At 39.2% G+C, this 27,262-nt stretch overlaps 1 protein-coding gene across 2 annotated transcripts in view; it reads right to left on the reverse strand.

The window, feature by feature from the left end:
• LOC149178741 (uncharacterized) overlaps positions 1–22,841 on the reverse strand; it is a 35,323-nt gene extending 12,482 nt beyond the window's left edge. For both annotated transcript variants that reach the window (XM_089420418.1, XM_089420419.1), the window contains exons 1-3: positions 22,491–22,841; positions 22,324–22,363; positions 21,928–22,008 (exon numbers count right to left, since the gene is read on the reverse strand). In XM_089420418.1, the coding sequence (XP_089276544.1) occupies positions 21,928–22,008; positions 22,324–22,363; positions 22,491–22,547 (178 nt within the window). In that variant the 5' untranslated portion in view covers positions 22,548–22,841. The remainder of the gene's footprint in view (positions 1–21,927; positions 22,009–22,323; positions 22,364–22,490) is intronic.
• Between the last annotated feature and the right edge of the window lie 4,421 nt (positions 22,842–27,262).

Consider the following 27,262-nt stretch of genomic DNA (forward strand, 5'->3'; position numbering starts at 1 on the left):
TTGATCGACATGATCTTGGCTCCTCTGACAGTAGCTACTAGCCAGTAGTACTGTAGTACTAGTACTGGAGTCTGGTCACCGTCACAGTTTACTTTTGTTGTAGAGGCCATTTCTAGCCTCCTTGGTTATGTGTTTTTTGTTTTGAGTCTTCGATCATGTATGACAGTTGACTATGTATTGCCATTGGGTACCATTTTGATATAATGGATTGGTTCATGAGCCTACTTTGATCATATGTTGTCTTCCATCTATATTATAATGCTGTGTGTTTGGAAACATGAATGAAAATCTTTAAAATTATGTTTAAAATCTTTAAAATTATGTTTTTTTATAAAAAAAAAAAATATTTAATGTATTTTTTACAACGACCGAGTCATTGAAATCGAGCCGGCCGAGTCATTAATGTTTCGGAGTCGGAGTCGGAGTCGATCCTCGGTCGAGTCGGAGTCGGAGTCGAAGTCTTAAAACATTGGCTACACTAGACCATTATTTCAAATAGGGACATCAAGTTCCTTGGCACCTTTTGGTCCAAACATATGGTCTCTCATGCATACCAAGTTGACCCAATCGATTGTCTTTCATCTGCAACCAGATGGAGAAATAGAATGTTAAAATTGGCAACTAGGGCCAAATTCCACCTTGGGACAACTCATTTGATGGAGATGATGATTGCATTAAATTCCTTTTTTCGAGAGGACCAAAATTGATATAAAGATCATCTAATTTGGACAAGCAGAAGTGTGTTTTTGAATTTATGCCCACACGTGCAAATTGTTCAGGTCGGCCACATCATCATGTAGGCTCATGAAGCCCAATGGACATGTCACTTCACCCTTAACGACTTGTATAAATACAGGTGACCTCTCACATCATTTGGCATCATCACTCACACATTCTTCTCTCTCCTTCTCTCATTGGTTCGTACAACTATTGGGCATTCTCTCTCTCTCACACGTGTGGCACAAGGAGATCGAATTTTTGGACAGAATTGTAGGGTCAACAATTTCAAGAGTTGACCAAGTTTGACCAGGGACTCTTTGACCAACTTTGACTACGATTTTTGAAGGATTATTTATGTTTCTCTAGGCCGCATTTCTCGGCACAAAAATCGAGAAAATTTGGGCACTTTGACCAAGGTTGACTGCAACTTTGACCACAGAAAATTATAGCAGACTTTCTCTCTCCTTTGACCAAATTTGATTGGACTTTGAAGGATTGTTTTGGGCTGACTTTGACCAGCAAGGAAGGTTGAATTTGACTGGGTTTGACCAAGCTTCAAGTGGACTGTTTGACTATTGCATTGACCATCTTTGACTTTTTGGTTAGGGTTGAGTTTGACTGCAGATTTCACAAGGTTGTTTTGACTTTGATTTGGCAACTCAATTTTGACTTTTCTACTCTATCTCTTTAATGAACATTTGATATAATAAGAAGAAGAATTGATCAAAGGGTTTTCCCCACATTGGGGATTTTCCCTGGCATCTGCCAAATCTGGTGTCCTCTCGTCTTGGATTGTCTTCTGCATTTTTTTTATGTTCTATCTACAATTACTGTAAATGTGATTTAGGGTTAATGTGATTGCTATTGGAAACTAATTTGGAAATTGTCATTGGGTTGCTTAGAAGTACATTGAAGTAATTGTGCTAAGCATAGAACATACCATTGTTATCTATATTTAAGATGGTATTGGAGCCCAAGTGAAGACAAAGCCCAACAAGAGAGAGAAAAGCAATCACCAAGAAAGGTATATTGGACAAGTTTCAATGGTTTCCTCATCTTACTTCAAGACTGAGAACAAGCTCAATGACAAATCTAACTATCATGCATGGAAAATGACTTTGGACCTGACTTTGGAGGAGCATGAAGTATTGGACTATGTGCAGGGAAAAGTGGTGGAGCCTCCTTCAAATGCACCAGCTGCTGCTAAGACGAAGTATAGAAAAGGTGAGGTCAAAGAAAAGAAAATTTTGGTTGATTCTATTCAAAAGCATTTGGTTGCCTATATTTCTGATTTGGGAACTTCTAAGGAAATATATGATAAGCTGGTTGGGATGTTCAAAGTGAACAATGCAAATCAAATCCTCTTTCTCAAAAACAAGTTGAAGGACATCAAGATGGATAAAGGGGAGTCCATCCAATCCTACTTCATGAGGATCACACAAATCAAGAATGACCTTTTATCTATTGGAGAAGTTATTGCTCACAGGGAGCTCACTCTCATTACACTTGAGGGTCTTTCAAGAGCATGGAATGTGTTTAACACCACCATTCTAAACAATAACAAGATCCTTGTTTCAATGAATTATTGGTTGGTTGCACTCAAGAGGAGACAAGGATGGTGGAGAGAGACAAGCCTTCAAATGGAAATGAACCCACTGCTTACTCCGCTCATGCAAAGAAGAAAAATAATGTTGGTTCAAGGAGACAAGGTCAAGGATTCAAAGAAGGAAGAAAAGGAAGGTGTTTCAATTGTAAAAGGTTCGGCCACTATGCTAGAGAGTGTCCTCACAAGAAGAACTCTCAAAGGGATGACGACAACCGGAGTGGGATACCATCATGATCTTCTGCAACAACCAGAGTGGGATTCGCCCTTCAGAGAAGCCTGTGTTCCATGACCACAGCAAGCATATTGATATCAAATACAACTTTATCCGGGATATGGTACAGCGAGGAGCAATAAGGCTACAACGCATCAGGACTGATGAGCAGGTCACAGACATCCTCACGAAGCCCTTAGGGAAGGTCAAATTCTTAGTCTTCTGAGAGAGACTTGGAGTCGTGGAAAGACACTCCCATGAGGGTCCCGCTTGAGTTCCACATCGAGCTCTGGGAGCTCCTGGGGGCTTGGGGTACTTCTTGGATCTATGAGCGACCATAGGGTGAGTGGTTCACCTTCCCCTATTGGTGAGCTATGTACAGGGTAAGTGGTTCACCTTCCCCTATGATACCCCATGATGGTTGACATGTGTGTAGGGTGAGCGCTTCACCTTCCCCTACGATTGACACATGCATAGGATGAGTGGTTCACCTTCTCCTATGGCATATGAGCAAGATGAGCGGTTCACCTTCTCCTGCTGATGCGCCAACATACATCCTACCCATGTAGTCTAGGACTCATGGGAAGTACATCTCATCTGGCCAATGAGTTGCGAAAAGTGGTTAGGGACCATAGCACTACTGATGGACGCATCATGTACTGTCGTACTCCCTATGACTAGGATGCATGGTGTTCAACAACTTGATCTGGGATCAAGTCTGATTGAGGTTCTACCTCTAGACTGACTTTTGTCAGTGGAGAGTGGTAAGGTCTTGTGACTCACTCTCGATCGATTCTTCTTCATTATTCATATCAGTGTTTAGCAGAGCAGAGATGAGATGAGATACAAAGATGGTACATGACAACAGGATGGCATGATGATCGATGATGATGGATGGATTGGCAGGTGGAATTCTCCCTAGTTGAGAGGGAGTGTTAAAATTGGCAACTAGGGCCAAATTCCACCTTGGGACAACTCATTTGATGGAGATGATGATTGCATTAAATTCCTCTTTTCGAGAGGACCAAAATTGATATAAAGATCATCTAATTTGGACAAGCAGAAGTGTGTTTTTGAATTTATGCCCACACATGTGCAAATTGTTCAGGTCAGCCACATCATCATGTAGGCTCATGAAGCCCAATGGACGTGTCACTTCACCCTCAACGACTTGTATAAATACAAGTGACCTCTCACCTCATTTGGCATCATCACTCACACATTCTTCTCTCTCCTTCTCTCATTGGTTCGTACAGCTATTGGGCATTCTCTCTCTCACACACACATGTGTGGCACAAGGAGGTTGAATTTTTGGACAGAATTACAAGGCCGAAAATTTCAGGAGTTGACCAAGTTTGACTAGCATTGACCAAGGACTCTTTGACCAGCTTTGACTGCGATTTTTGGAGGATTATTTTTGTTTCTCTAGGCCGCATTTCTGGGCACAGAAATCAAGAAAATCTAGGCACTTTGACCAACGTTGACTTCAAGGTTGACTACAACTTTGACCGCAAAAAAATTACAGTAGACTTTCTCTCTCCTTTGACCAAATTTGACTGAACTTTGAAGCACTGTTTTGGGCTGACTTTGACAAACAAGGAAGGTCGAATTTGACTGGGTCTGACCGAGCTTCAAGTGGGCTATTTGACTGTTGTGTTGACCATCTTTGACTTTCTAGTTATGGTTGAGTTTGACTGCAGATTTGACAAGATTGTTTTGACTTTGATTTGGCAAGTCAATTTTGACTTTTGTACTCTCTCTCTTTCTTGAACATTTGATATAGTGATAAGAAGAGTTGATCAAAGGGTTTTCCCCACATTGGGGTTTTCCCCTGGCATCCGGTGTCCTCTCATCTTGGCTTGTCTTCTACATTTTTTTATTTATGTTCTAGCTACAGTTACTGTCAATGTGATTTATGGTTAATGTGATTGCTATTGGAAACTAATTTGGAAATTGTCATTGGGTTGCTTAAAAGTACATTGAAGTAATTGTGCTAAGCATAGAGCATACCATTGTTATCTAAGTTTAACATAGAAGCAACCAACAAGATGATTGTGCATATCTTGCCCATGTACAATTCCAAGCATCCACATAAATGGAACGAAAGCCTTCCATATATTCAGCACAGCTATAACAAAGCCCTCCACAACTCTATTGGCCACAGTCCTTTTCAAATGTGTTTGGGGTTCCAACCCTTGGCCCAATTTGATATAGCCATGCCTATTTCATCCTCACTGGCAGAGTCCTCCCATGCACAAGTCGTGGTAGACAGAGCAGCCAAATCTGTTGAACAAATCCAACACCTCCAACAACAGGTCCATGATATCCTGTAGAAAGCCAATGCAAATTACAAACAGTGACGTGACCAACATAGGGTTCCACATAAGTTTTAGTTTGGTGCTAAGGTGTGGTTACATTTACGGAAAGAGCACCTCACAAACCCCCATAAGAAACTCAAACCACTCCAATATGGGCCTTACACAATCATAAAGGTTGTGGGTGAAAATGTGTTTGAATTGAGCAATCTACCTTTCCTTGGCTTGCAACTAGTATCTAACGTGGATCTGCTTCGACCATATTTTCCACCTTTGTTAGACACCTAAGAGGCGGTTGCACAATTGGCCCCCATAGAACTCAATCCTAATTGCATTGAACATACTACAATGGATCGAATCCTGGACACCAAGACAAGGGATACATGCTAGCAACACATACAACTTTATTGGGTTGTCAAAGCAAGGCAACGTCTTCACCAGGAGCCAAATTCAGCAGAAGTTTCCCCATCTAATTAGAGAACTTGACGCAATGGAGACCATTGCTTCCTAAGGGGGGAGGAATGATCCAAGTGGATATCGGTGGCCACCCACCTCTTCCACTATCTCAACGATTCTTTATCTTCTTGATAGTTTTTCTATGATTTTTGGGTCCCAAACTTATGGGGTTGTTTTGAGGCCCTAAGCAATATTTTTTGGCAATTCAGGGAGGCAAGGGTTGCCATGGCAACCCCTAACCCCAATCAAAAGTTGTATTCCTCAGATAGTTCTTTCCAACGAGTTATCGTGAACCCAAAACAAATATTGTATGCAAAAGTTGTGCCCCCAAGAAGTTGATGTACCAACTAACCACCTCAGGGCCCACAAACCTTTTGGCATTTCATCTTCTAGGGTTAGGTTTTTGGACCCCTAGAGTTTTTTCTTTATGTTAAAAGGCCATTTTTTCAGCCTCTTGTAATAGCTTTTGCAAATGCATGTAGCCATTATCTCTCTCTATTCAGAGATGGCTACCACTATTCTAGCCAATTGTGTTCTACAGTAATCTATTATTTCATTTATGAATAGAACTTGAGTTTTCACCACAATATTGTAATCTCTATTATATTTCTCTGTGTGCTTCATTTACTTTCTCGCATTCATTGTACAAAATGGATCAATGGTATCAAAGCAATCTATTTCTTATTGTTTCTCAGTGCATGTCCCTGACGAGGCCAAGGTACAAAGAGTTGGGTCTCAAGATAGTTTCACATGGCAACGATCTCTCTCACAAACCCAAACTACCTTCCATGGCGAAAGAAAAGAGAGATGATGGAGCAGGACATCCAATCAAATTTTTGCTCGAGGAAGCATTCGCACAACAAAGGAATGAGATGATGGACAATTTCGACTAAATCCTTCGACGACTACCAATAGCAGTCGAGGCACCTTCAACAAGCGACAACTTTGGAGGTGCAACACCTTTCAAGATTCAATCTAACTTTCATATCCCCTTATTCGAAGGCCAAATAGATGCAAATGCTTTAAAGAAATGGTTAAATTTGTTAGAGGGCTATTGCTCTGTCCAAAAAAATTCTGACAATGAGAAGATCAGCTTTGCGCTATTAAAAGCACCCCATGTCAAAGATTGGTGTGGAGGTTACTAGGGGAGAGACAGTGAGGATGAATCTGTGATGTTCAATGCAAGACCAACTTGGGTCACTTTTGTTGATGCCTTTAAGGAGGAATTCTACCCAGTAGGGAATTATGATGACCAGTAGATGAGATGGACAACTCTGCGACAAGAAAGCAACCAAACGGTGCTAGAGTACATCAATAATTTCCATAAGTTGCACTCAAAGTTGGGTACCAAAGACTCCAAGCAACACCTGGTCTTGTAGTACCGCAGTGTCCTATATTGGTACATCCAAATGAAGATGGATTTCCTGGACTTCTCCTCACTAGGCATTGCTTATCAATATGTTGTCGAAATTGAGCAGAAATTGAAGCAGCATAATAAGCAGGAGTTCGGGCCTACAAATCCGTCGCAATAGAATTCTAAAAAAGGCGGCCCTAACTCACAGAATAATGGACAAAACAAAGAGAGCCAACCTCAAGACAACCAACCCCAGTTGCAAGCAAAAAAGCATAATGGGAAGTCAAAAAAGGACACTGGAAAGCAGTGTGAGTTCCACTAAAGCCCCTAGCAGAACTTTGATGAATGTCGCTAGAAATAACCATTGTTAGCGAAGATTAACTATAAAGAAGCAGACTTTGGCTCTAATTCTGATTTAGAATAGGATAAAGGAAACTAGACCATTGATGCATAGCCCAGTGCTACCATCATGACCACAAAGATCCAACCAAAAGAGCCAAAGAAGCTTGACGAGGGGAAGTGCCTCTTCCATTCACAGATGTGGGTAAAGGGGACCCCACTCCATTTCATCGTTAACAACAAGAGCCAAAAGAACCTAATATCCATCGAGGTCATTAAGAGATTGAAGTTGCCAATAGTGTCATACCCCCAACCATACACCATTGATTGGCTAAGCCATGGATGAGACATCCGTGTCAGCTAGCAGTGTCGCGTGTCCTGCAACATCAAACCCTTCAAAGATGAGGTATTGTGTGATCTTGACCCACTTGAATACTGTGATGTTCTTTTAGGACAATATTATATGTGGAAATGACATGTTGTTTATGAGTCTCTTACCTATAGTGTCATTGTTACTCTCATAGGTCAGCTCTACGGGATACCAAAAGTAGTTCCAACTACTACAATCTCATTTATCTTAGCAAAGCAGTGCCAAAAGGCAATCTCTTAGACTACAAGTTTGTTCTCTTCAAGGTTCGGTAAGAAGGTGAAAGGAAGGTCAGTGCAACCACCACAAGCTCCGCACAAGGCCTCTCTACACAACAAAAGCAAGTCGACAAGATTATAGAGACATACAGAGATATCTTCGCTCCACCTATGGGGGTGCCTCTACACTGTCAGGTCAAACACTCAATTGACTTGATACCTAGTGCTCCTTTACCTAATGGCCCAATATATAGATGCTCTCTCTTGGAAAATGAGGAAATAAAATGTTAGATTCATGAGTTCATCCAAAAGGGCCACATTCAACCAAGCTCCTCACCTTGCGGGAGTCCAATTGTGTTGGTGCAAAAGAAGGATGGGACATGTAGACTCTATATTTCTTATAGAGCCTAGAACAAAATCAGTCAAGAATAGATACCTGATCCCCAAGATTGACGAACCTTCTTGACCAGCTTAAGGGTGCCAAGTTCTTTAGTAAGATTGATCTAAAGTCAGGCTACCACTAGGTTCTAATTGAACAAACTAATATATGGAAGACCGCATTCAAATCTAAAGAAGGCCTTTTCGAGTGGTTGGCCATGCCCTTTGGCTTGACTAATGCTCCAACAATGTTCATGAGGATGGTGGATCATATGTTGCGGCGACTTACAAACTATTTTGTGGTTGCGTATTTGGATGACATCCTCATCCTCAGCAGAACCTGGACAGAACATTTGTAGCATATTCAGCAGGTCTTAAGCACCCTGCGGCAACACAAGTTGTATGCCAACCTGGAGAAATGCTCATTTGGGACAGAGAATTCAATACTTGGGATGCATTACGAATGAACATGCAGTGCATGTGGACCCAGCCAAGATCCAAGTCATTTGGGATTAGCCAACACCAACGACAAACGGAGTTTCGTAGCTTCTTGGGCCTTGTTAACTTCCATCGAAGGTTCATGTTGGGGTTCTCTTATATCACTTGGTCGTTAAGTCAAGTGACCAAGGGTGGAGCAAAGGCAAAGTTTTGTTGGTTTGAGTCACAACTGAAAGCATTCGAGGATCTGAAACAACGTCTTTGCTTTGCACCAGTCCTCACCCTGCCAGAATTGCAACAGCCATTGGAGATTGAGACAGATGCCTATGACTATTCTATTGGTGCAGTGCTCGCTCAGCGGGGAAATCTGGTGGCCTATCACAGTGAAACACTCTCTGATATTGTCCAGAGATACCCCACCTATGATAAGGAGATGTACTCCATCGTGCAGGCATACCGACAATGGAAGCATTATGTTCTAAGGAGATGATCATCCAAACTGATCATTGGCGTCTTCAAGGAAAGTTACAAAATGATCGCCATTAAAAATGGTTCACATACTTGCAACAATTCCATTTGAACATCAAATACAAGAAGGGTAACACCAAACATGTCACAGAGTGCCTCAGTCAACCCCCAGTTGTGATGCTAACCACAGTTCTTAACTCTTGTGGACACGAGACCTCTGGGTGGGCACGAGACCTCTGGGTGGCCACAATTATGCAACAATGACTCTGCCTTCGCTGCCACGTATTAGATGTTGATCACAAGCAAGCAAGTTCCAAACTTCCACCTCCAAAATGCACTCTTGTGTTACCTTGGCCACCTTTGTGTTCCTTCATGCCAAGCTAATCTGGAAGGCACATTACAGTGGAGTGACAGGGAACTTGGTGTGGAGAAGGTAGCAATACTTCAGAAGTATTTCTACTAGCCAAAGCTTCAACAAGATGTCCAATGGTGTATTAGATCATGCAATGTCTACGCCATTGCTAAACTAACCATTAAGAAACAGGGGTTTACACTCCTCTAACTACCCCAGACAAGCCCTGGGAGTCAATCTCCATGGATTACATGTCAAGTTTGTCATCCACCAAGAATGGTAATGATTGTGTGTTAATGGTTGTCAATCAATTCTCTAAGATGGCCATTTTGGCACCATGCAAGAAGAGTATCATAGTTGAAGCCATTGCAAAACTCTTCTTTGAGTGTGTTTAAGTTCATTTTGGGCTACTTCTAACCATTATTTCTGATATGGGACAACAAGTTCTTTGCACCTTGTGGTCCAATCTATGGTCTCTAATGGATACCAAGTTGACCAAATAGATTGTGTTTCATCCTCAATCAGGTGGACAAACAAAAGTGGTCAACAGGATAATTGTGCAAATCTTGTGCATGTACAACTGCAAGCATCCACGTCCATGGGATGAAAGTCTTCCACATGTTTAGCATAGCTATAACAAAGCCCTCCACAACTCTATTGACCACAGTCCTTTTTAGGTGTGCTTTGGGTTCCAACCCTTGGCCTAGTTGATGTAGCTATGCCCATTTCATCCTCACCGAGAGAGTTCTCCCATGCTCAAGTCGAGGCAAATGGGGAAGCCAAATTTGTTGAACAAATCCAACACCTCCAACAACAGGTCCATGATATCCTATAGATAGCTAGTGCCAAGTACACGCAGCGATGTGACCAATACAAGGTTCCACATAAGTTTAGGTTGGTGATAAGGTGTGGTTACATTTACAAAAAGAGTGCCTCATAGGCCCCCATAGAAAATTCAGACCACTCTGACATGGGCCTTACACAATCATAAAGGTTGTGGGTGAAAATGCATTTGAATTGAGCATTCCCCCTTTCCTTGGCTTACACCCAATATTTAATGTGGAACTGCTTCGACCATATTTTCCACTGTTGATGGACACCTCAGAGGTAACTAAGCAATTGGCCCCAACAAATCTCAATATTGATTGCATTGAACAGGCTACAGTGGATTAAATCATGGACATCAAGACAAAGGATAACTGCCAGCAACACATACAACTTTATCGGGTTGTCAAAGCAGGGTAGCTTCTTCACTAAGGCAAGTGGCTCACCATGAGCCAAATTCAACAAAAGTTTCCCCATCAGATGAGAGAACTTGAAGCAATGGAAAACATTGCTCCTTGAGGGGGGGAGGACTAATCCAGGTGTATATTCATGGCCACCCACCTCTTCCACTGTTTCAATGGTTCTCTATCTTCTTGGTCATTTTTCTATTATTTTTGGGTCCCAAACTTCCGGGACCATTTAGAGGCCCACAACACGATGTTTTTTGGCAATTAAGGAGGCCAAGGGTTGCCATGGAATTCCTTGGACCTAGTCAAAATTTATAGTCCTCGAATAGTTCTTTTCAACAAGCTATCATGCACCCCAAATGAATATTGTATGCAAAAGTTGCAACCCACAAGAAGTTGATGTACCAAATAACCACCTCAAAGCTCACAAACCTTTTGGTGTTTCATCTTTCAGGGTTAGGATTTTGGACCTTTAGGGTTCTTTATTGATGTTAAAAGGCCATTATTTTGGCTTCTTGTAATAGCTTTGGCGAATGTGCATAGCCACCATCTCTCTCATTCAAAAGATAACTACCACCATGTTAGCCAGTTTGTGTTTTACAGTATTTTGCTATTTCATTAATGAATAGAAGTTGGCTTTTCACCATATTATTGCAATCTATGCTATATTCTTTGTGTGTGTTCCATTTACTTTCCTGCATTCCATTTCATTCCTTGTACAACTTCGATCAACTAGGTTGCAGCCAAGGTTGGTTGGAGAACTACCTCCACGAAGAGTTTATGGACTGATGTTGCATGCAGAAAATATATTTACCCTAGCTCCCTGGAGGAATGGATCAAGACTCCTGATAAAAAGAGGCCTAGAATGTTTAACATTTGGAAAGTTGTCCTCTCGGCTTTCCCGAATATGGAAGAAGGTCTAGCCTGAAAGGTAGATAATAGGGCTAAGGTTCAGCTTGGTAAGGATCTGTCGGTTAGATGTGATGACAATTTTCAGCTCCCCAAGGACATGATTCGTTTTCTTCATCAACAGGGAAAGTACACTCTTAGTCATGTTGCAGATCCAGCTAGATCGTCTATCTAGGCTCAAGGTTGGTGCTCAACATAGCAATTGAATTTACCTCAAAATTTCTAGGGGTATTGGCAAGCCTATACTCTTGCTCTCAATGTGGCTCACGTTCGTATAAACAAGGACGAGGAGGATACTCTTTGTTGGGTTCACTATCCTTGGGGATTCTATTCTCCAAAATTTGGTTATGCTTTTATTATCAGTGCGAGACATCCTGATGCGTTGGCTTGGTGGTGGAAACCTTTATGGAAATTAAAGAGCCCTCCCAAAACCCACCTCTTCATGTGGTGTCTATTGGAAAACAAGGCTCCAACTTGGGATAACCTTCTCAAGCGAGGCCTGTAGGGCCTCGGCTGGTGTGCGCTTTGCAAGAATGAGCAGGAAACTGAATCCCATATTTTCATTAATTGTCCTTTTATGCAGGTTGTCTAGAATTTGACTAAAGCCCATTTGGGAGGTAGCTCTAATTGGGATGGGGTTTCTATACAAGAAGCATGGCAAGCATGGTGGAACCAGATTATCCCTAAGCATTTTAGGAACCTTACCCCCAATGATTTGTTGGGGAATATGGACAGCTCGAAATAGAGCAATTTTCAAAGATCAGTCTTCAGTGCTTTAGCGTGTGATGGCCAAAATTTGTGTTGATTTTGGGCTCATTCTGGTGGAAGAAGATGTTCAGGTCCAGCGAGTCATTACTGAAGAAGTGATTGATCAATATTATCCATGGGTATACTTTGATGGGGCTACTTTTGAGAGTAGTTCTTGTGGTGGAGGGGCAATACTCTATCCGAATGAAAACCATTATTTTATGCTTCAAAGTGGTTCAAGGACGGGTACAAACAATTTTGAGAACTTCTTAGCCTCAAACTTCTTCTGATGTTTGCCATTGAAAAGGATATTCTATCATTGCAGATTTTCGGTGATTCTATGATCATTATCAATTGGTTTAATGATTTGTCACCATATTTACAGGGAACGCAACAGTGAAGCAGAATCTCTCTCTAACACAGGTTCTTCACAGGCTCTAGGAGTTTGGAAAATTAGTGAACAGTTAGATGGCACCTCCACGAGTTTCTATCACAAACCTTTCAATGAAGGGCTACAAGTGGATGATCCAAAGACTGCTCAAGAATCATAGATTTTCTCCAGTTATTATAGTTTTGTCGGGTTTTTTGACATCTATGTGATATGTAAAAATTGAAGTATGTATTGCCTTGTATTTTGGTATATAGCCCCAATGATGCTAGTAACAATAACTTAATTTTTTGTTTCTATTAATGAAATTATAGCTTTTTTCTTCGAAAAAAACTTCGATCAACCTGGTTGTTAAAGTAGGGAAACTTCTTCACTAGGCAACTGGCAAATAGAGATTGTATGCAAAAGTTGCCCCCCAAGAAGTTGATGTAGCAACCAATCACCTTAGAGCCCACAAACCTTTTGGTATTTCATATTCTAGCGTTAGTTTTGGACCTCAAGGGTTCTTTATTTATGTTAGAAGGACATCTTTTTCGCCTCATGTAATAACTCGTTGCAAATACATGTAGCCACCATCTCTCTCTTCAAAGATAGCTACACCACTCTAGTCAATTTGTGCTCTACAGTATTATGTTAGTTTATTTATTAATAGAAGTTGGGTTTTCACTATATTACTATACTCTACTAAATTTTATGTGTGTGTGTTTCATTTCCTTTCCTACCTTTAATTTCATTCCTTGTACAACCTAGATCATGTTTGTACAAAACAAAATGCATTTCTAACTTAATATAATGCTATGGATGTAATGAAGTTATCCTTAGCCCAAAAATGCTCATAAATCACAGAAATCGATTTTTTTTGCCACATGCAATGACACAGGATCCAGATCTAGATCAAAAAGGGAACAAATCTTCAAGAGATCTCCAATACCATGTTAGAAAACTAGGGTATCTTCACACAAGTTGAAAATCTTAAGAAAAATACCCACACACAAATCAAAGATCAATACACTAATGTTTAGATGGTTAAAACCCTCAAAGAGAGAAACAGTCCATGATCCTAACCAATGCGACCACATGAGGCAATATATTAATGCAAAAAGACTAGATTACATTAACATCTCTCCCCCTCAACCGCTAACAAATGACCCTCCATACTCTTTAAATAGAGATCATGGACCAATCATACGTTAAGCCACAGATCAAGTGTTGTTGATACCAAGGGATTTGTTTGAACTATTCTATCACTCGTGTGGGACATGATTCTGACCACCAAATTATAAAAGTACAAAAGCACACTAAAAACACACTATAATCTCATATTACATTAGACCAAGTTGACCTTAACTAACTCCTAGTGTCTAAAATCCGAACACCATTCAAAATTGAGCATACACAATATTTCTCAAGATTTCAAGATTGGCAAGATTGCAGCACTTGCATTGGATTCTATCATGTATAAGGGTACAAGATTGGCATTTAATTAGTGGCACCAAGCCCTTTATGTATCCCAATGTTGATGGCACTAGTTGTTAAACACCTCTATTATGGCCTTGGAAAAATTGTACCATTTGCTCAAGCCAAAATCATTGATTAAGGATGTTAAGCATTTTCTATTGTAGAAAATCCTGTAGATTCACAAGCTCATGCAATGTACTAAAACACAGGATAAGAATCTACTTCTACTTTCAACCAGCGGAAGCCAATAGATCAATGAAAACAATAAGAACAAGAAGAAGATAAATCAATGGCACATAACACAAGATGTATCTGGGGAAAGCCACTACTCAAAACCCCGCTATCTGTATTCATTAAATCAGAAATATGAGTGAATATACAAAGCTTGTTCTCACTAGAACAATTCCACACAAGTATGCTCAACTCTCTCAGCTCACAAGCTAGCTCTTGGCCAACACTTAGCCAATTCTGTAGCTCTCCAAGCCCCTAATCTCTTGCATAATTCCTAGGATGAATAGCCCATATTTAAAGGGAATTCATGCTTCCAAAATTGCGCAATCCAAACATAGGATCAATCTCTGATGCATGCATGATATTTACACTCTAGTAAATAATACAATTAATCGTACATTGTCCCTGCATTGTAGTCTCAACTGAGTCTTTCTCAGAATCAACATGCATGAGTTTCTAATGAGGGAATCTTCAGTTAACTAAAGTGACACTTGTGGATGCACTAGTGCACCAACTAGCTGTTAACGCTTAACTCAGTAAACTGAGTGATCTAATTTCCAACTCAATTTAAACTCATACTGGACCCCTAAAACTTAGGGAGAACATATACATGACTATAGAACAACTTCCAACTCGAAATTCCTAAGCTAATTAATTTAATTAAACTTAATTAACTATTTACAAGTTGCTATGAGAATAGAATTCAATTTTAATTCTCAGTTTAATTCAAGGACAATTTACATCTTAATAATGCCTTTGTCAAAATGTCAACATTTTGCTCCTCCGTGGGAATGTACTCTAACAAAATAATCCGCCTCAATACACAATCTCTAAGATGATGATATCAGATATCAATATGCTTGGACCGATCATGAAAAACTAGATTTTTAGAGAGTTTGATACAACTCTGATTATCGCAATAAATCACAGTTGGATCCATCTACTAACCAAACAAACCAACCAGGATCTTCCTCATCCAGATGGCCTCACATGCTACATGACTCGCATCCATGTACTCTGCCTCTGTCGAATTGAGTGCAACCGATCCCTATTTCCTGTTGTACCAAGAAACTGTCATTGACCCAATAATGAAGATCCCTGACTCCCTACCCAATCTGCATCGGTGAAGCCTTGAAGCTTCACTCCCTCTGTCCGTTTGTACCATAATCCATACTGAGAAGTGCCCCTGAGGTATCTCAACACATGCTTTGTTGCCTTCCAATACAGCTTGGTAGGCCTAACCATTGCTTGACTAAGTTGGTTAACTGCATAGCACATATCCGATCGTGTTTTCACCAAGTACATGAGTGAACCCACAAGCTGCCTATAAACAATAGCTTCCACTACTTCCCCTGAAGTAGCATCCTCCTTCCTCCAGTTACCTGCTAGAGGAGTCTCCATGGGTTTGTTGCTCTCCATGCAGAATCTCTTAAGTATCTCGTTGGCATACTTGCCCTGAGATACAAACAACTCCCCATCTCCCTGCCATACCTCCATGCCAAGAAAGTAATGCATGAGCCCCATGTCCTTCATCTCAAACTCTCTTGCAAGGTCCTCCTTGCAAGACTTGATCAACTGATCATCACCTGTCAGTATGAGATCATCAACATAAAATACAATGATCAACAGTTTACCTTCCACCACTATGTGGTACAGGTTTGCATCTGCTTCACTCTTCATGAAGCCCAACCCGGTGAAGTAGCTATCTATCCTGGTGTACCAAGCACGGGGTGCTTGCTTCAGCCCATACAACGCTCTCTTGAGCCGGCACACATGCGACTCACAATCAAAGGTCTCAAAACCTTCAGGTTGCTCTATGTACACCTCTTCCTCAATCATGCCATTAAGGAAGGTTGTCTTCACATCCATCTGATGTATCTTCCAACCCATCTGTGTTGATAGTGCCAATATAGATCTGATTGACGAGTACCTTGCAACAGGAGCAAAGGTCTCATCATAGTCAATCCCCTCTACCTGTGAAAAGCCACGAGCCACAAATCTAGCCTTATGCTTCTCCACACTACCATCTGCAGCTTGCTTTACCTTGTAAATCCAATGGGAGCTCACCACTGACTTGTCCTCCAGTCTCGGGACCACATCCCAAACATTGTTACGAACTATGGAGTCATACTCCTCCACCATGGCATCAACCCAAATCGACTGTTGCATTGCTTCCTTAAAGGAATATGGCTTTGTCACAACACATTCGCCCATAAGAGCCATGTATCCAATGTACCTCTTAGGTGACCTCCTCTGCCTGTGCTGAGAAGTGGGTGCTCCCACATTCTCCCGTGCATCATCCAACAATTTGTCAGCCTCTCTGGTGTGCTTTCTTCCCTCTCTAGAAGACTCTACCTGAGTGGATGTCTCCACTCCCAGATCCTCTGCATGTGGCTGCTCCACATCAATCTTCACCCGAATCCCTATCTTCTTTACTTGACCCGTGGTTATGTATCGAAGGAACATCTTTCCTTTCGAGAAGATCACATCATAGCCTCTATCCTCAAGCATGGCAACGGATACCAAGTTCTTCTTCAGCCCGGGCACATACATAACATTCTTCAAGGTGAGTGGAACCCCATGCTCCCTCTGAAAAGTAATCGTGCCCAATCCAGTAACATTATACTTCTCGTCGTCACCCATCTCGATATGCATCTGGAGATCTTTCTCCTCCAGGTCACTGAATAACTCTTTGTCGCCAATCATGTGGAATGAAACTCCACTGTCTAAGTACCATACACTTCCCATCATTGATGACACCATGCATGCAATGAGGGAAAAGTCCAATTCGAATTGAGAGGCCAAAGCCTCACTCGTCGCTCCTCCTGAGGACTTCTTCTTGGACTTCTTGAGTGGACAATTTGTAGCAAAATGGCCCAGCTCATGACAATGAAAGCACTTAACTTTCGTCATGTCTTTCTTCTTACCTCCATGATAAGAATCCGATTTAGAATGGGAAGCTTTCCCTTTCCCCTTCTTCACCTTAATTGCTAAGGCACAGTTCTCTTCATCATCAGTCTTTGATGAAGAGCCATCCCTGGTGTTCCTCCTAATCTCCTCCTGCATCAAATCCAACCACAGTCGTTCCCAATCCGACAGCTTCTCCCGACCATTGACAGAGTCCTGATAACTATGCCAACTCTTTGGGAGTCCTAGAAGAGCAAGACTCACCATATCATCCTCAGCAATCGTGATTCCAACACTTCCAATTTCATCACGACACTGAGTGAACTTGGTCAAGTATTTTGGAATCGTCTCGCCTTTCTCCATTTTGATTTTTCGAAGTTTGTCCTTCAGTGCCAATTTCCTTTGGTCACTGTTGTTCTGATACAAGTCCATTAATGTTTTTCGCATAACATACGGAGTTTCCTTGCCATGGAGACTCGAGACAATGTGGTCTCGAACTCCCTCAAGGATTATCCGCCTCACCTTCGCCACACACTTCTTCCATTCGGCCAGATTATGTGCATCTGATGCTGCTGGCTTAGGAATTTCTTGGTCAACGAATTCCTTCAAGCCATTATCCTCTAGCACAACCTCCATTTTGTCCCTCCAAGCTATAAAATTTGCGTTGCCTTCCAAGGTACTCGAGCCGCAAACTATAGAACATCATCTGCCGATCCTGAAGTATGTATTGCAAATTCGAATTTCACCTGTAACCCAAAACTCAAAACTTCGAATTCTCCTCTAGTACATTGTTCTCAACATTGATACCATGTAGAAAATCCTATAGATTCACAAGCTCATGCAATGTACTAAAGCACAGGACAAGAATCTACTTCTACTTTCAACCAGCGGAAGCCAATAGATCGATGAAAACAATAAGAACAAGAAGAAGATAAATCATAAATCAATGGCACATAACATAAGATGTATCTCGGGAAAATCACTGCTCAGAACCCCGCTATTTGTATTGCATTAAATCAAAAATATGAGTGAAAATACAGAGTTTGTTCTCACTAGAACAATTCAGCACAAGTATGCTCAACTCTCTCAGCGCACAAGCTAGCTCTTGGCCAACACTTAGCCAATTCTGCAGCTCTCCAAGCCCCTAATCTCTTGTGTAATTCCTAAGATGAATAGCTCATATTTAAAGGGAATTCATACTTCCAAAACTGCGCAATCCAAACATAGGATCAATCTCTGATGCATGCATGATATTTACACTCCAGTAAATAATACAACTAATAGTACACTGTCCCTACACTCTAGTCTAAACTGGGTCTTTCTCAGAATCGACATGCACAGAAAGAACTCCAACTCGAAATTCCTAAGCTAATTAAGTTAATTAAACTTAATTAACTATTTACAAGTTGCTATGAGAACAGAATTCGATTTTAATTCTCAGTTTAATTCAAGGACAAATTAAATTGAAATTTCGTGTTGTCATTTCTCAACATCTACCATGTTTAAAAGTTTGGATTACGAAGTTTCATCAAAATTGGATGGTATTGACTAATGTCCCTGGAGGATCAAGGTAGAGTCAAAGGCTAGATGAGGAGGCAAAGGGTGATACTAATGATCCCAAATAAGTGATGGTGGTGCATTGCTTATCATTTATGTTTGTCATTTAAATGTTCTTGCTCATGTATTTATAATGCTTTCTGTCAAAATTCCAATCTAATGAGCTATTTATAACAATGTGGAAAAAGTCGAAGTCGGGATTAATTCGGCAAGGGTCCAAAAGTTGAAAAACTCGTCAAAGTCGGGAGTTTTTTGAAAAAGTCGGCAAAAAGTCGGCAAAATTAAAAAAACACAAAATTATTCATTTTTATTTTATTTTTTTTAACATCTAGAGTATCCACAACATCAAATAAATGCATTTCCACATAAACATGTAAAGAAAGCTAATATATAATATGTATATGAAGTCTAATGCTACATCACATATCAAAATAGTGAATCAACTCCAAAGTTTTGGGTCCTGTCTGAATCTCAGCTCTCAAGAGTCAAAATATCAACAAAAAATATAATAAATGTATATCATGAGTCATCTAAAACTCATCAAGTAATCAATCACTGAGATCCTCTTCCCCTTTTAATTTTTGTTTCCGATAATTGTATTAAGAAATAAGTCATGCATTTATTCAGTAGATTGTAATCTACTTGGGTAATAAGGTGTCAGGTGGTAGGTCCAATGAAAATTAACAGCGAGTATCACAGTAGATGTGAAAATTAACGCTTGGTGACTCCAAGCTGCTTATTTTCTGAGAAAACAGTAGATGTCAGATTACTAACTTAGCCTTGGCATCTATTATTCAAAAACTCTTGGAGGTAAAATCCACTTCTGATACATAACCTTTGCCCACATTTACAGGGAGTTCACCACTAAAGAAGATTCCCTTTCAAAACGTGCTCTCATTGCAGGAAGGATCTTTGTTGTCACAAGATTTCATAGGTACTTTGTCCCTGTCTGAAAAATGGGTTCTTTTTTGAGGCACTGGTTTTGTTTTTTTTGGACAGGTTGTTGCTATTTGATCTTCATGACCTTCTCTTTGTTGTTTCTTCTGGAAGCATTCAACAACTGTAACAATGTTTTTGATGGTGTGGGGTTCTTTCTACGGAAGACTGTTGTATGCCTGTCCTTTTGGTACTTTTGTAATCTTTTGAAGGGGCAGTGGTTGTTAGAGTCTGGATCACTGAAAGCCTGGAGGCTTAGCCAATGTATACTTTGTTTTCTAACTAGAAATATGAAGTATAAAGATTTGCTTTCCCTTGGAAAACAAAAACACATCTTAACCTCAAAACTAACAGATTACAAATGAGACTGCTATGCTCACAAGAAGTATGACAAACAATACAATGCAATAACTTGAAAATGCATGGATGGAAGCTTCAATTTACAGTTTTTTCACCTTTGCAGCCTCTTTATCCGCGGCCTGGGAAGGGAGGCAGACTTTTTGGGTCGACTTCTAACTAGAAATATGAAGTATAAAGATTTTCTTTTCCTTGGAAAACAAAAACATATCTTAACCTCAAAACTAACAGATTACAAATGAGACTGCTATGCTCGCAAGAAGTATGACAAACAATAAAATGCAATAACTTGAAAATGCATGGATGGAAGCTTCAATTTACAGTGTTTTCACCTTTGCGGCCTCTTTATCCGCGGTCTGGGAAGGGAGGCAGACTTTTTGGGTCGATTCCCAATTAAATCGGGAGTATAAGGAAAAAATCGGGATTTTTTCCTTTGTGAAAAAGTCGCCAAAAAGTCGGGGGATTAAATCGTTTAGTTCAAAAAATCGCATTTTTAGGATTAAATCGGGATTTTTTCTAGACTTTTTCCACACTGATTTATAAATTAGAACATTATTTTACCCCACACACACATATATATACATTGTAACATTGTATTTCCCTGCCTCCTAATTTCTGACAGGTCACGTTTCCAGTGCATTTCGGTTTTGGAAACTCATACCCATTTCCCTGTATCATGCAACTTGGCCCACACAGTTCTTGCCTAAAACCCTAGTGGGTTTTCATCACCAAGAAGGGAATAGCATGGTGGAGACAAGAAAGATCAAGGAAGACATCATATTCAGGGTGAGGGGTAAGCCCAAGCATCTCAAGTGCATCTAATGGAGAGCTCCTTGAAAAAAAGTGAGTATGGGACAGTAATATGCATGGACAATAATTAGGTTGAGGCAAGAGTGAATCACCTGCATCGGCAAATGTTGTGGTGTGGTACAGCAGCTGCCTTTACTTGCAGGCCATTCCCAGTGGGCTCCCAGCACCACGGGAGGAATAAAGGCTGACAATAGACCTATGGACGATATCTTGCGGTTTGATGATGTCAGGATTGCATTGCCCATTTTCCAGCATAGCATTGAATGTGAGCACAAATATGCCAGGTTAACAATGACGGAAAATTAGTTTTTGGTTGGAAATGCAAAAACTACATGTAGCACAGCTCATAGCTATAAGAGAATTCTTTTACCCAGCACATCTTCCTGGCAGCTTGGATGGGGCAATTTTCTTGTTGCAGGTTTAGTGAGTAGCCACCTATGAAGCAAGCTTTAATATAGGCTTTCCATCTCTTAGCCTTACATTTCCAACTTCGGTAGTGGGGGTCATGCTGTTCCTTTAGACGACACCCTGTGGTTTTGTAAAGAGACCGTTTTATCCAGTCTGTCAGTGATCGTTTTTGAATCCTTGTTTCTTCCCAGCTTGCCATGTACGGGGAAGTTTCGCAGTTTTCTGAATTATTAGTTCCAGACTTTTTGTTTGCAGTGCTTTAGTTTTATGTTTTGGCTTTGTTTCGCAGTTTTCTGAATTATTAGTTCCAGACTTTTTGTTTCGCAGTTTTCTGAATTATTAGTTCCAGACCTTTTGTTTGCAGTGCTTTAGTTTTATGTTTTGACTTTGAATCCATTACGCTATTCAGACGCAACTTGTGCTCCCATTTTATACTCTTGTTATTTGTATTATGCCCCTATATCTGTACCTGTAGCTTATTATTTTATTAGTAGATATAAGAGGTATATTTCAAACAAAATAAAAAGTATATATTAGAATTATCATAAAAATATTGTAGTTACAAATGAATGCTATATACACCATCGGTAAAATCTCATTTAAAAAGTCAACAGCTTTATATTAATCCATACATTTTTTGTGAAAATCGGTTAGACCGTATAAAATGTCAGCCATTATTTAATGAATCTATGTCGATTGGCAAATTTATGAAACTTCTATAAAAGCAAGAGGAAGGAAAAGCAGAGAAAACTAGGGCACACATACCATCAGCGTCAATTGGGGGCTGAAAAGTTCCAGTAATCTTGCCTTGTGTCTGACTGGGAGGGAAAGTTTGCAAATTGTTCTCTGCACAAAAAGTACAACCATGTATAAATCACAAAATCCGGATTGCCAAGATCTGCATACCCACATCCGTAATGCAACACTATTATTCCCCATTTAAACAGAATTTGGGTGCCCTAAAATCCCGCAAAAACTACCAAATCCCATATTCCTAAGCAATACCCAACTCCCATAATTCATCACACTAAGACGAATCCCATAAAATTTGCATATACAGCATAAAATCTGCAGAAAGCCATGATAAAAATAAAAGCAAATTGTATGTTTGTAAACGCTGCCCAAAAGATAAAATTCAGTAGATTTGGGGCTAAAATTTACCTGGAAACTTCAATTCAACGCGATCCGGACTTGAGGCGGCCTACAAAAGATCAAATCACAGGATCCTTTCAGCATACAGGCATAGGATGAAACAATGATTATACCCGACATTTCAAAACCAATTGTAGGGAAATTAAGGATGAAAAATGATGCAAGCGAGTTCTTACAGGAACAGATCCGGAGACATTCTGATTGTCAAGAGTTGTATAACCGCTGCTCATCATCTTTGCGAAACTACTGGATCATTCGACCTTAATCTTTCCAATCAGATCTGTAATTTGGTTTCCTGATGTTCTGAAAAATAGAATGGTGGAGCCTTGCCAATCATATGTAGGAAGCAAGACCTTGATTTATATCTATCCAACTAAGCTTCGAAGTTAAGTAAGCCAATATGTTTCATGTTCGCAATTTCTCACCACGGCCGGTTTGCCGGGTCGCGCGGGGCTGCTTACAGAGCTGATTTGATGTGGTGGATTATATCGTTTCTCGCAGTCTGATGGGAGCTGGGGGTATGAAAGTAACTATTACACATTCATTTCAATTATGAAAGAAACATTTGAACCTGTAAAGATAATGACAGCTGGACTAGCGGTGAAAACGGGTTTGGTTTTTCCTAGAGTGGAATAGCCTATATTATATGCTGCCCATTGCAAGTTAAAGATTGCATTTACAGTTTGAACTTAGTTGCAAGTTAAAAATTAGAAACATATTGAACTAGTTTGCAAGAGCAAAGCATTAAATTATTAAATGTTATGTTATATATATTTTTTTATTTGTTTCTTTTAATGTATGTTCGTTTTATTTATTTTTTATTTAGGTAGTTGGAAAAAATGGTATTAATTTTTTTTATTTACCCATTAATAATATATTTAGTTTAATCTAAAATAACAAAAAAATTAATTTAATTATATATTAATATATAGATATATATTATATAGATTGAAGTAGACCAAATTTGAGATTAAATTAATTATGATATTTATCTTTACTTCTTTATAATAATATTAATAATAATTTAAATAAATATATAATTTTTTTATATGGAAAAAAGTATTTATCAATTTTTCATAAATATTATTATAATGAAAAATAATATTATTTTTAAATATAATTATAACTTAAATATCAATAAAATGTAAGTAAAATATAGTGAATAATAGTGGATTAGAAAAATTAAAAATTATTAGAATAATTTGTTTTCTAATTTATTTCAAATTGTTTAATCAAATGTTAAAATTATAATCTATTAGATTTTGGATAGAGGGTGATGGGTGTGTTGTTAAGGTACTTTTACTTGTTTTATTCGATATTATTTTTGGACATAATCATAATGTAGTCACAACAATGCTAAAAAAAAATATTACAATTATAAATAAATTTAATTTAATTAACAGGAAATCACAAACCTAATTTTAAATGGAAAATTGATCTTATAATATGAGTTTTAAGCAATTAAATTTCATTCAACGAGTGATGTTTAGTTTAGATTGCATCTTCATTCATTAGAATCTAATGTAAAAGATTGTTTGATTTAGATAAGAAAATACTTCCAAATGTAAAGTTAGTTTTATGTTGAGAATTTTAACAAATTAATTTTTAGTTTTATGTTGAGAATTTTAACAACTTAATTTTAAGTAAATGGGTTGACTATTTTTTGGGATATTAGTAAGTTAGACATGTTATTTTACGTTATAAGGAAAGTATTAATTTGTGGAAGTTTTAACAAAATAATTCTTTTTTATTTGTTTCATAAAGGACATGGATAGGTGAGGTCCACAGGGTACAGAATAGATGGTGATAAGGTGTTATGTTAAGGCACTATGTGGTGAAAGTTCATTGGTTCGAAACTCCATGGGCAAAAATCCAACCATGCCAAGGATTGGTGTGGCCCAAGCCGAGTGTGATCCCTGGGTGATTTTAACGGCTTAGATATCCCTGGGTCGCAGTTACTTACGCCATAGGTTAAGCATGTCAATCATCTCAAGACTTACATTACCTAACAAACAAAAATAAATAAAAAGGACATGGGTAGGTGGGTTTTTTTCAATGTACCTAAATCATTAAGCGACATTGATGTGCTTTCATAACACATGTACTAGTGCATTTATAATATAAATGGACTACAAATAACAATTCAAAAATATATTTCTCGTGTTCAATTTTGTAAAATAGAATATTGAAGAAAAAATGTCACATGTTGCATATAAAACATATCGCTACCAAGAAAACATCATTTGGCAGAGGTTTCTTGTTATGATGACAAATCCCTCTTGCGGACAAGAGTGATCTCCCTAGACTTCTAAGAACCCTAGTAACAAACACACAGTAACTGCTACCTTTCTCTAAGTTCTAATCGTTTGAAAGAAATAGAATGAAAGAGGCCTCTTACCGATTTAGCGAACTGATTGATGAAGTCCCTCAAAGCTTTCGATCACTCACTCTTTGATGCTCCAAATGTCCTCTCATCACTCCCAACAGCTTCTCCGCAATGTTCTGAAAGAGATCTATAAAGACAGAGACAAACAAGAGATCAAAGCATAGAGCATATAATCAAAGAGATAAATGAATCAATTAACTAATTATACATGTGAACTGATCAATTATGCAACGAAAACTCATATAGCTTATCAAGGAATCCTACAAATCAAATCAAGAGAGATGTAACTGAGAAAGAACAATTGTTTATATTCATAAAACTGGAGAAAAGCCTTACAACCATGTAGCCTTAATGTAGCAGCCCTTTCTGCAATCTCCAACCCTCTCCCTTGCAAGACAAGCCTTCCAACCTAATCTCAACAACATAAACCTACTTCCAATAGTCCTCCCTCGATGAGAAGTTATGGATCCATTCTCTAAGGGATGAGATCCATTATTAGTGGGATAGAGGTTCCACAAAAGAAGGGGAGTTACTCCATGATGGGAGGGAACAACATTGAATGTGCACTCATTCGAAGCTTGTTGGTTAGGATAGATGCTACCAACAATGCTTATAGACTTTACTTTTTATTTTTACGTACTCCAAGTCATGTTTGCAAGTCATAGTGGAAGACAGTGCGTACTTATGCGCGGATAATAATGGTTTTCCCTGTGTGCATATGCGCATGAATCAACTAGGTAATTACGAACATAGCCAAAATCAAGGCTTTGTACCATAGGATCTAGAAATTCCACCTTCTCTGGGATAATTTTGTTTCAAACTCTATAGGGTAATGCTCTCGAACACATGTGCGGACAGCAAAAGATCCAAACCGATGGTCATTTTCCTAATGCGACAAAATGACATGTAACAGATTGCCCCCTAAAGCGCAAAGTCAGAGTATATATTTTGATGACAGAAGTGCTTTATCATGTGAAGGTTTGGGTTAGAGATTGCAGTTGGAGACCTGAAACAATCAAACAAATGTTACAATGCAATATATAATATCGTCACTAAGGTAGGCATTCCCATACTCGGAACATAAATGTCTCAGAGCACAGTACGGAAATACATCTGAAGATCCATGTCAAACGATGACATAGTATGGACGCAGCCATCAATGGATCTATGTTTACAATCATGAATATTTAATAACTCCACATAGCCTTGATGGATGAAACTAGATCCAGGGTCTTGATCTCCATCTCTCGATCTGTAGTACAAATCTAGCCATGCGAGTGAATGTCTCAAAGTCAAACATGGTCGAAACCACTTAATTACCAGTCAATGATGAGAACTGTTAACAAGCGCAAGAGAAACCGCTAATAATGACAATGGCTCTCAAGGTACTTCCAGTACAATCTATGAAGTGTGAATAGATGATTTGATGTCAAACACTCTTCGATCGAAGGCCAATGATGAGAACCTGTAGTCGAAGGCAAGAAACCTACCATTAAGGCATGCAGGCCCCAAGGTACTGAAAGTTTCTAAATCAACTTCCTAGATAATGAGTTGAAGTCGATAGGAAGTGATCCGTCGCAGGAGGGCTTACGACATGAAACTCGTGTCAAGTTTGAAGAACGGAAGTTTAGAGTAATCTGGGACTGACTTAAGGATGGTCGATGCAACTTAAGGCGAAGACTAGCAAAGTAATTTTGACTGAGGTTGAACTTCTCTTGAACATATCAAAGACACGACACGATGACTTTGCAACATTTGACTCAAAAAGTAAAACCCAACCCAACTGAAGACTTTCAATGAGGTATGGTCAACTGAGTAACAAATGGATTTCCTAGCCCTGACATGAAAGTGACAGTGTCTTGTTCAAGAGTGACACACTGCCTTTTACAAATGCAAAACAAAGATTCTTTCTCACTTTTCCCCCCACCATTATTCGCATGTACCTCTTTATTTTTTACAAGCTTGAGGAGGATGACATATGCTTGTCCTATAAGCTCATCCTTCGAACGAGTCCTCCAAAGTATTTTTAACAAACCCTAAGAAGGAGTGGTTTGGTCTCGTCATGCTTAACAAGTCCTATACTGTTTAATTTTTACAAGTCTAGTAAAGGGGTAACTTGATGTCATTTTCATGTTTAAAGAGTTTTAAAAGACACAAAAAGAAAACTCATTCAGTTCTTTTAACATAAAATTTTAACGAGCCCGGAGAAAGTAAAGCTCGGTGTTTTTCAGTTTTAGGGAGTCAAAAGAAAAACGTAAGTAAACTCCAAAATGTTCTTTTTCGTAAATTTAGTCCCTCGAGCCTGAAAAGGATAAAATAATGCAAGAGAGAACTCTATTGACCATGATTATTCAATGTATACCTTTTTCGTAAATAATTTGGTTCAATCCTTAAAAGGGGTAAACTTATACTGAAAGTATGGTTGTTCATTTACTTTTACGAATTCGAACAATCAAGTACTCGACGATCTTTTCATTTTTAAGGAGTCTGAAAATGGGCGTAAAGAGAACTCCATGGTTTCAATTTTTCACAAGTTTTAATGAGTTTGAAAAAGTGATAAAC

Source organism: Pinus tabuliformis, chromosome 4_1, assembly GCF_031772625.1.
Source record: "Pinus tabuliformis cultivar Carrire ecotype Pingquan chromosome 4_1, CPIR1, whole genome shotgun sequence".
Taxonomy (NCBI): Eukaryota; Viridiplantae; Streptophyta; class Pinopsida; order Pinales; family Pinaceae; genus Pinus; species Pinus tabuliformis.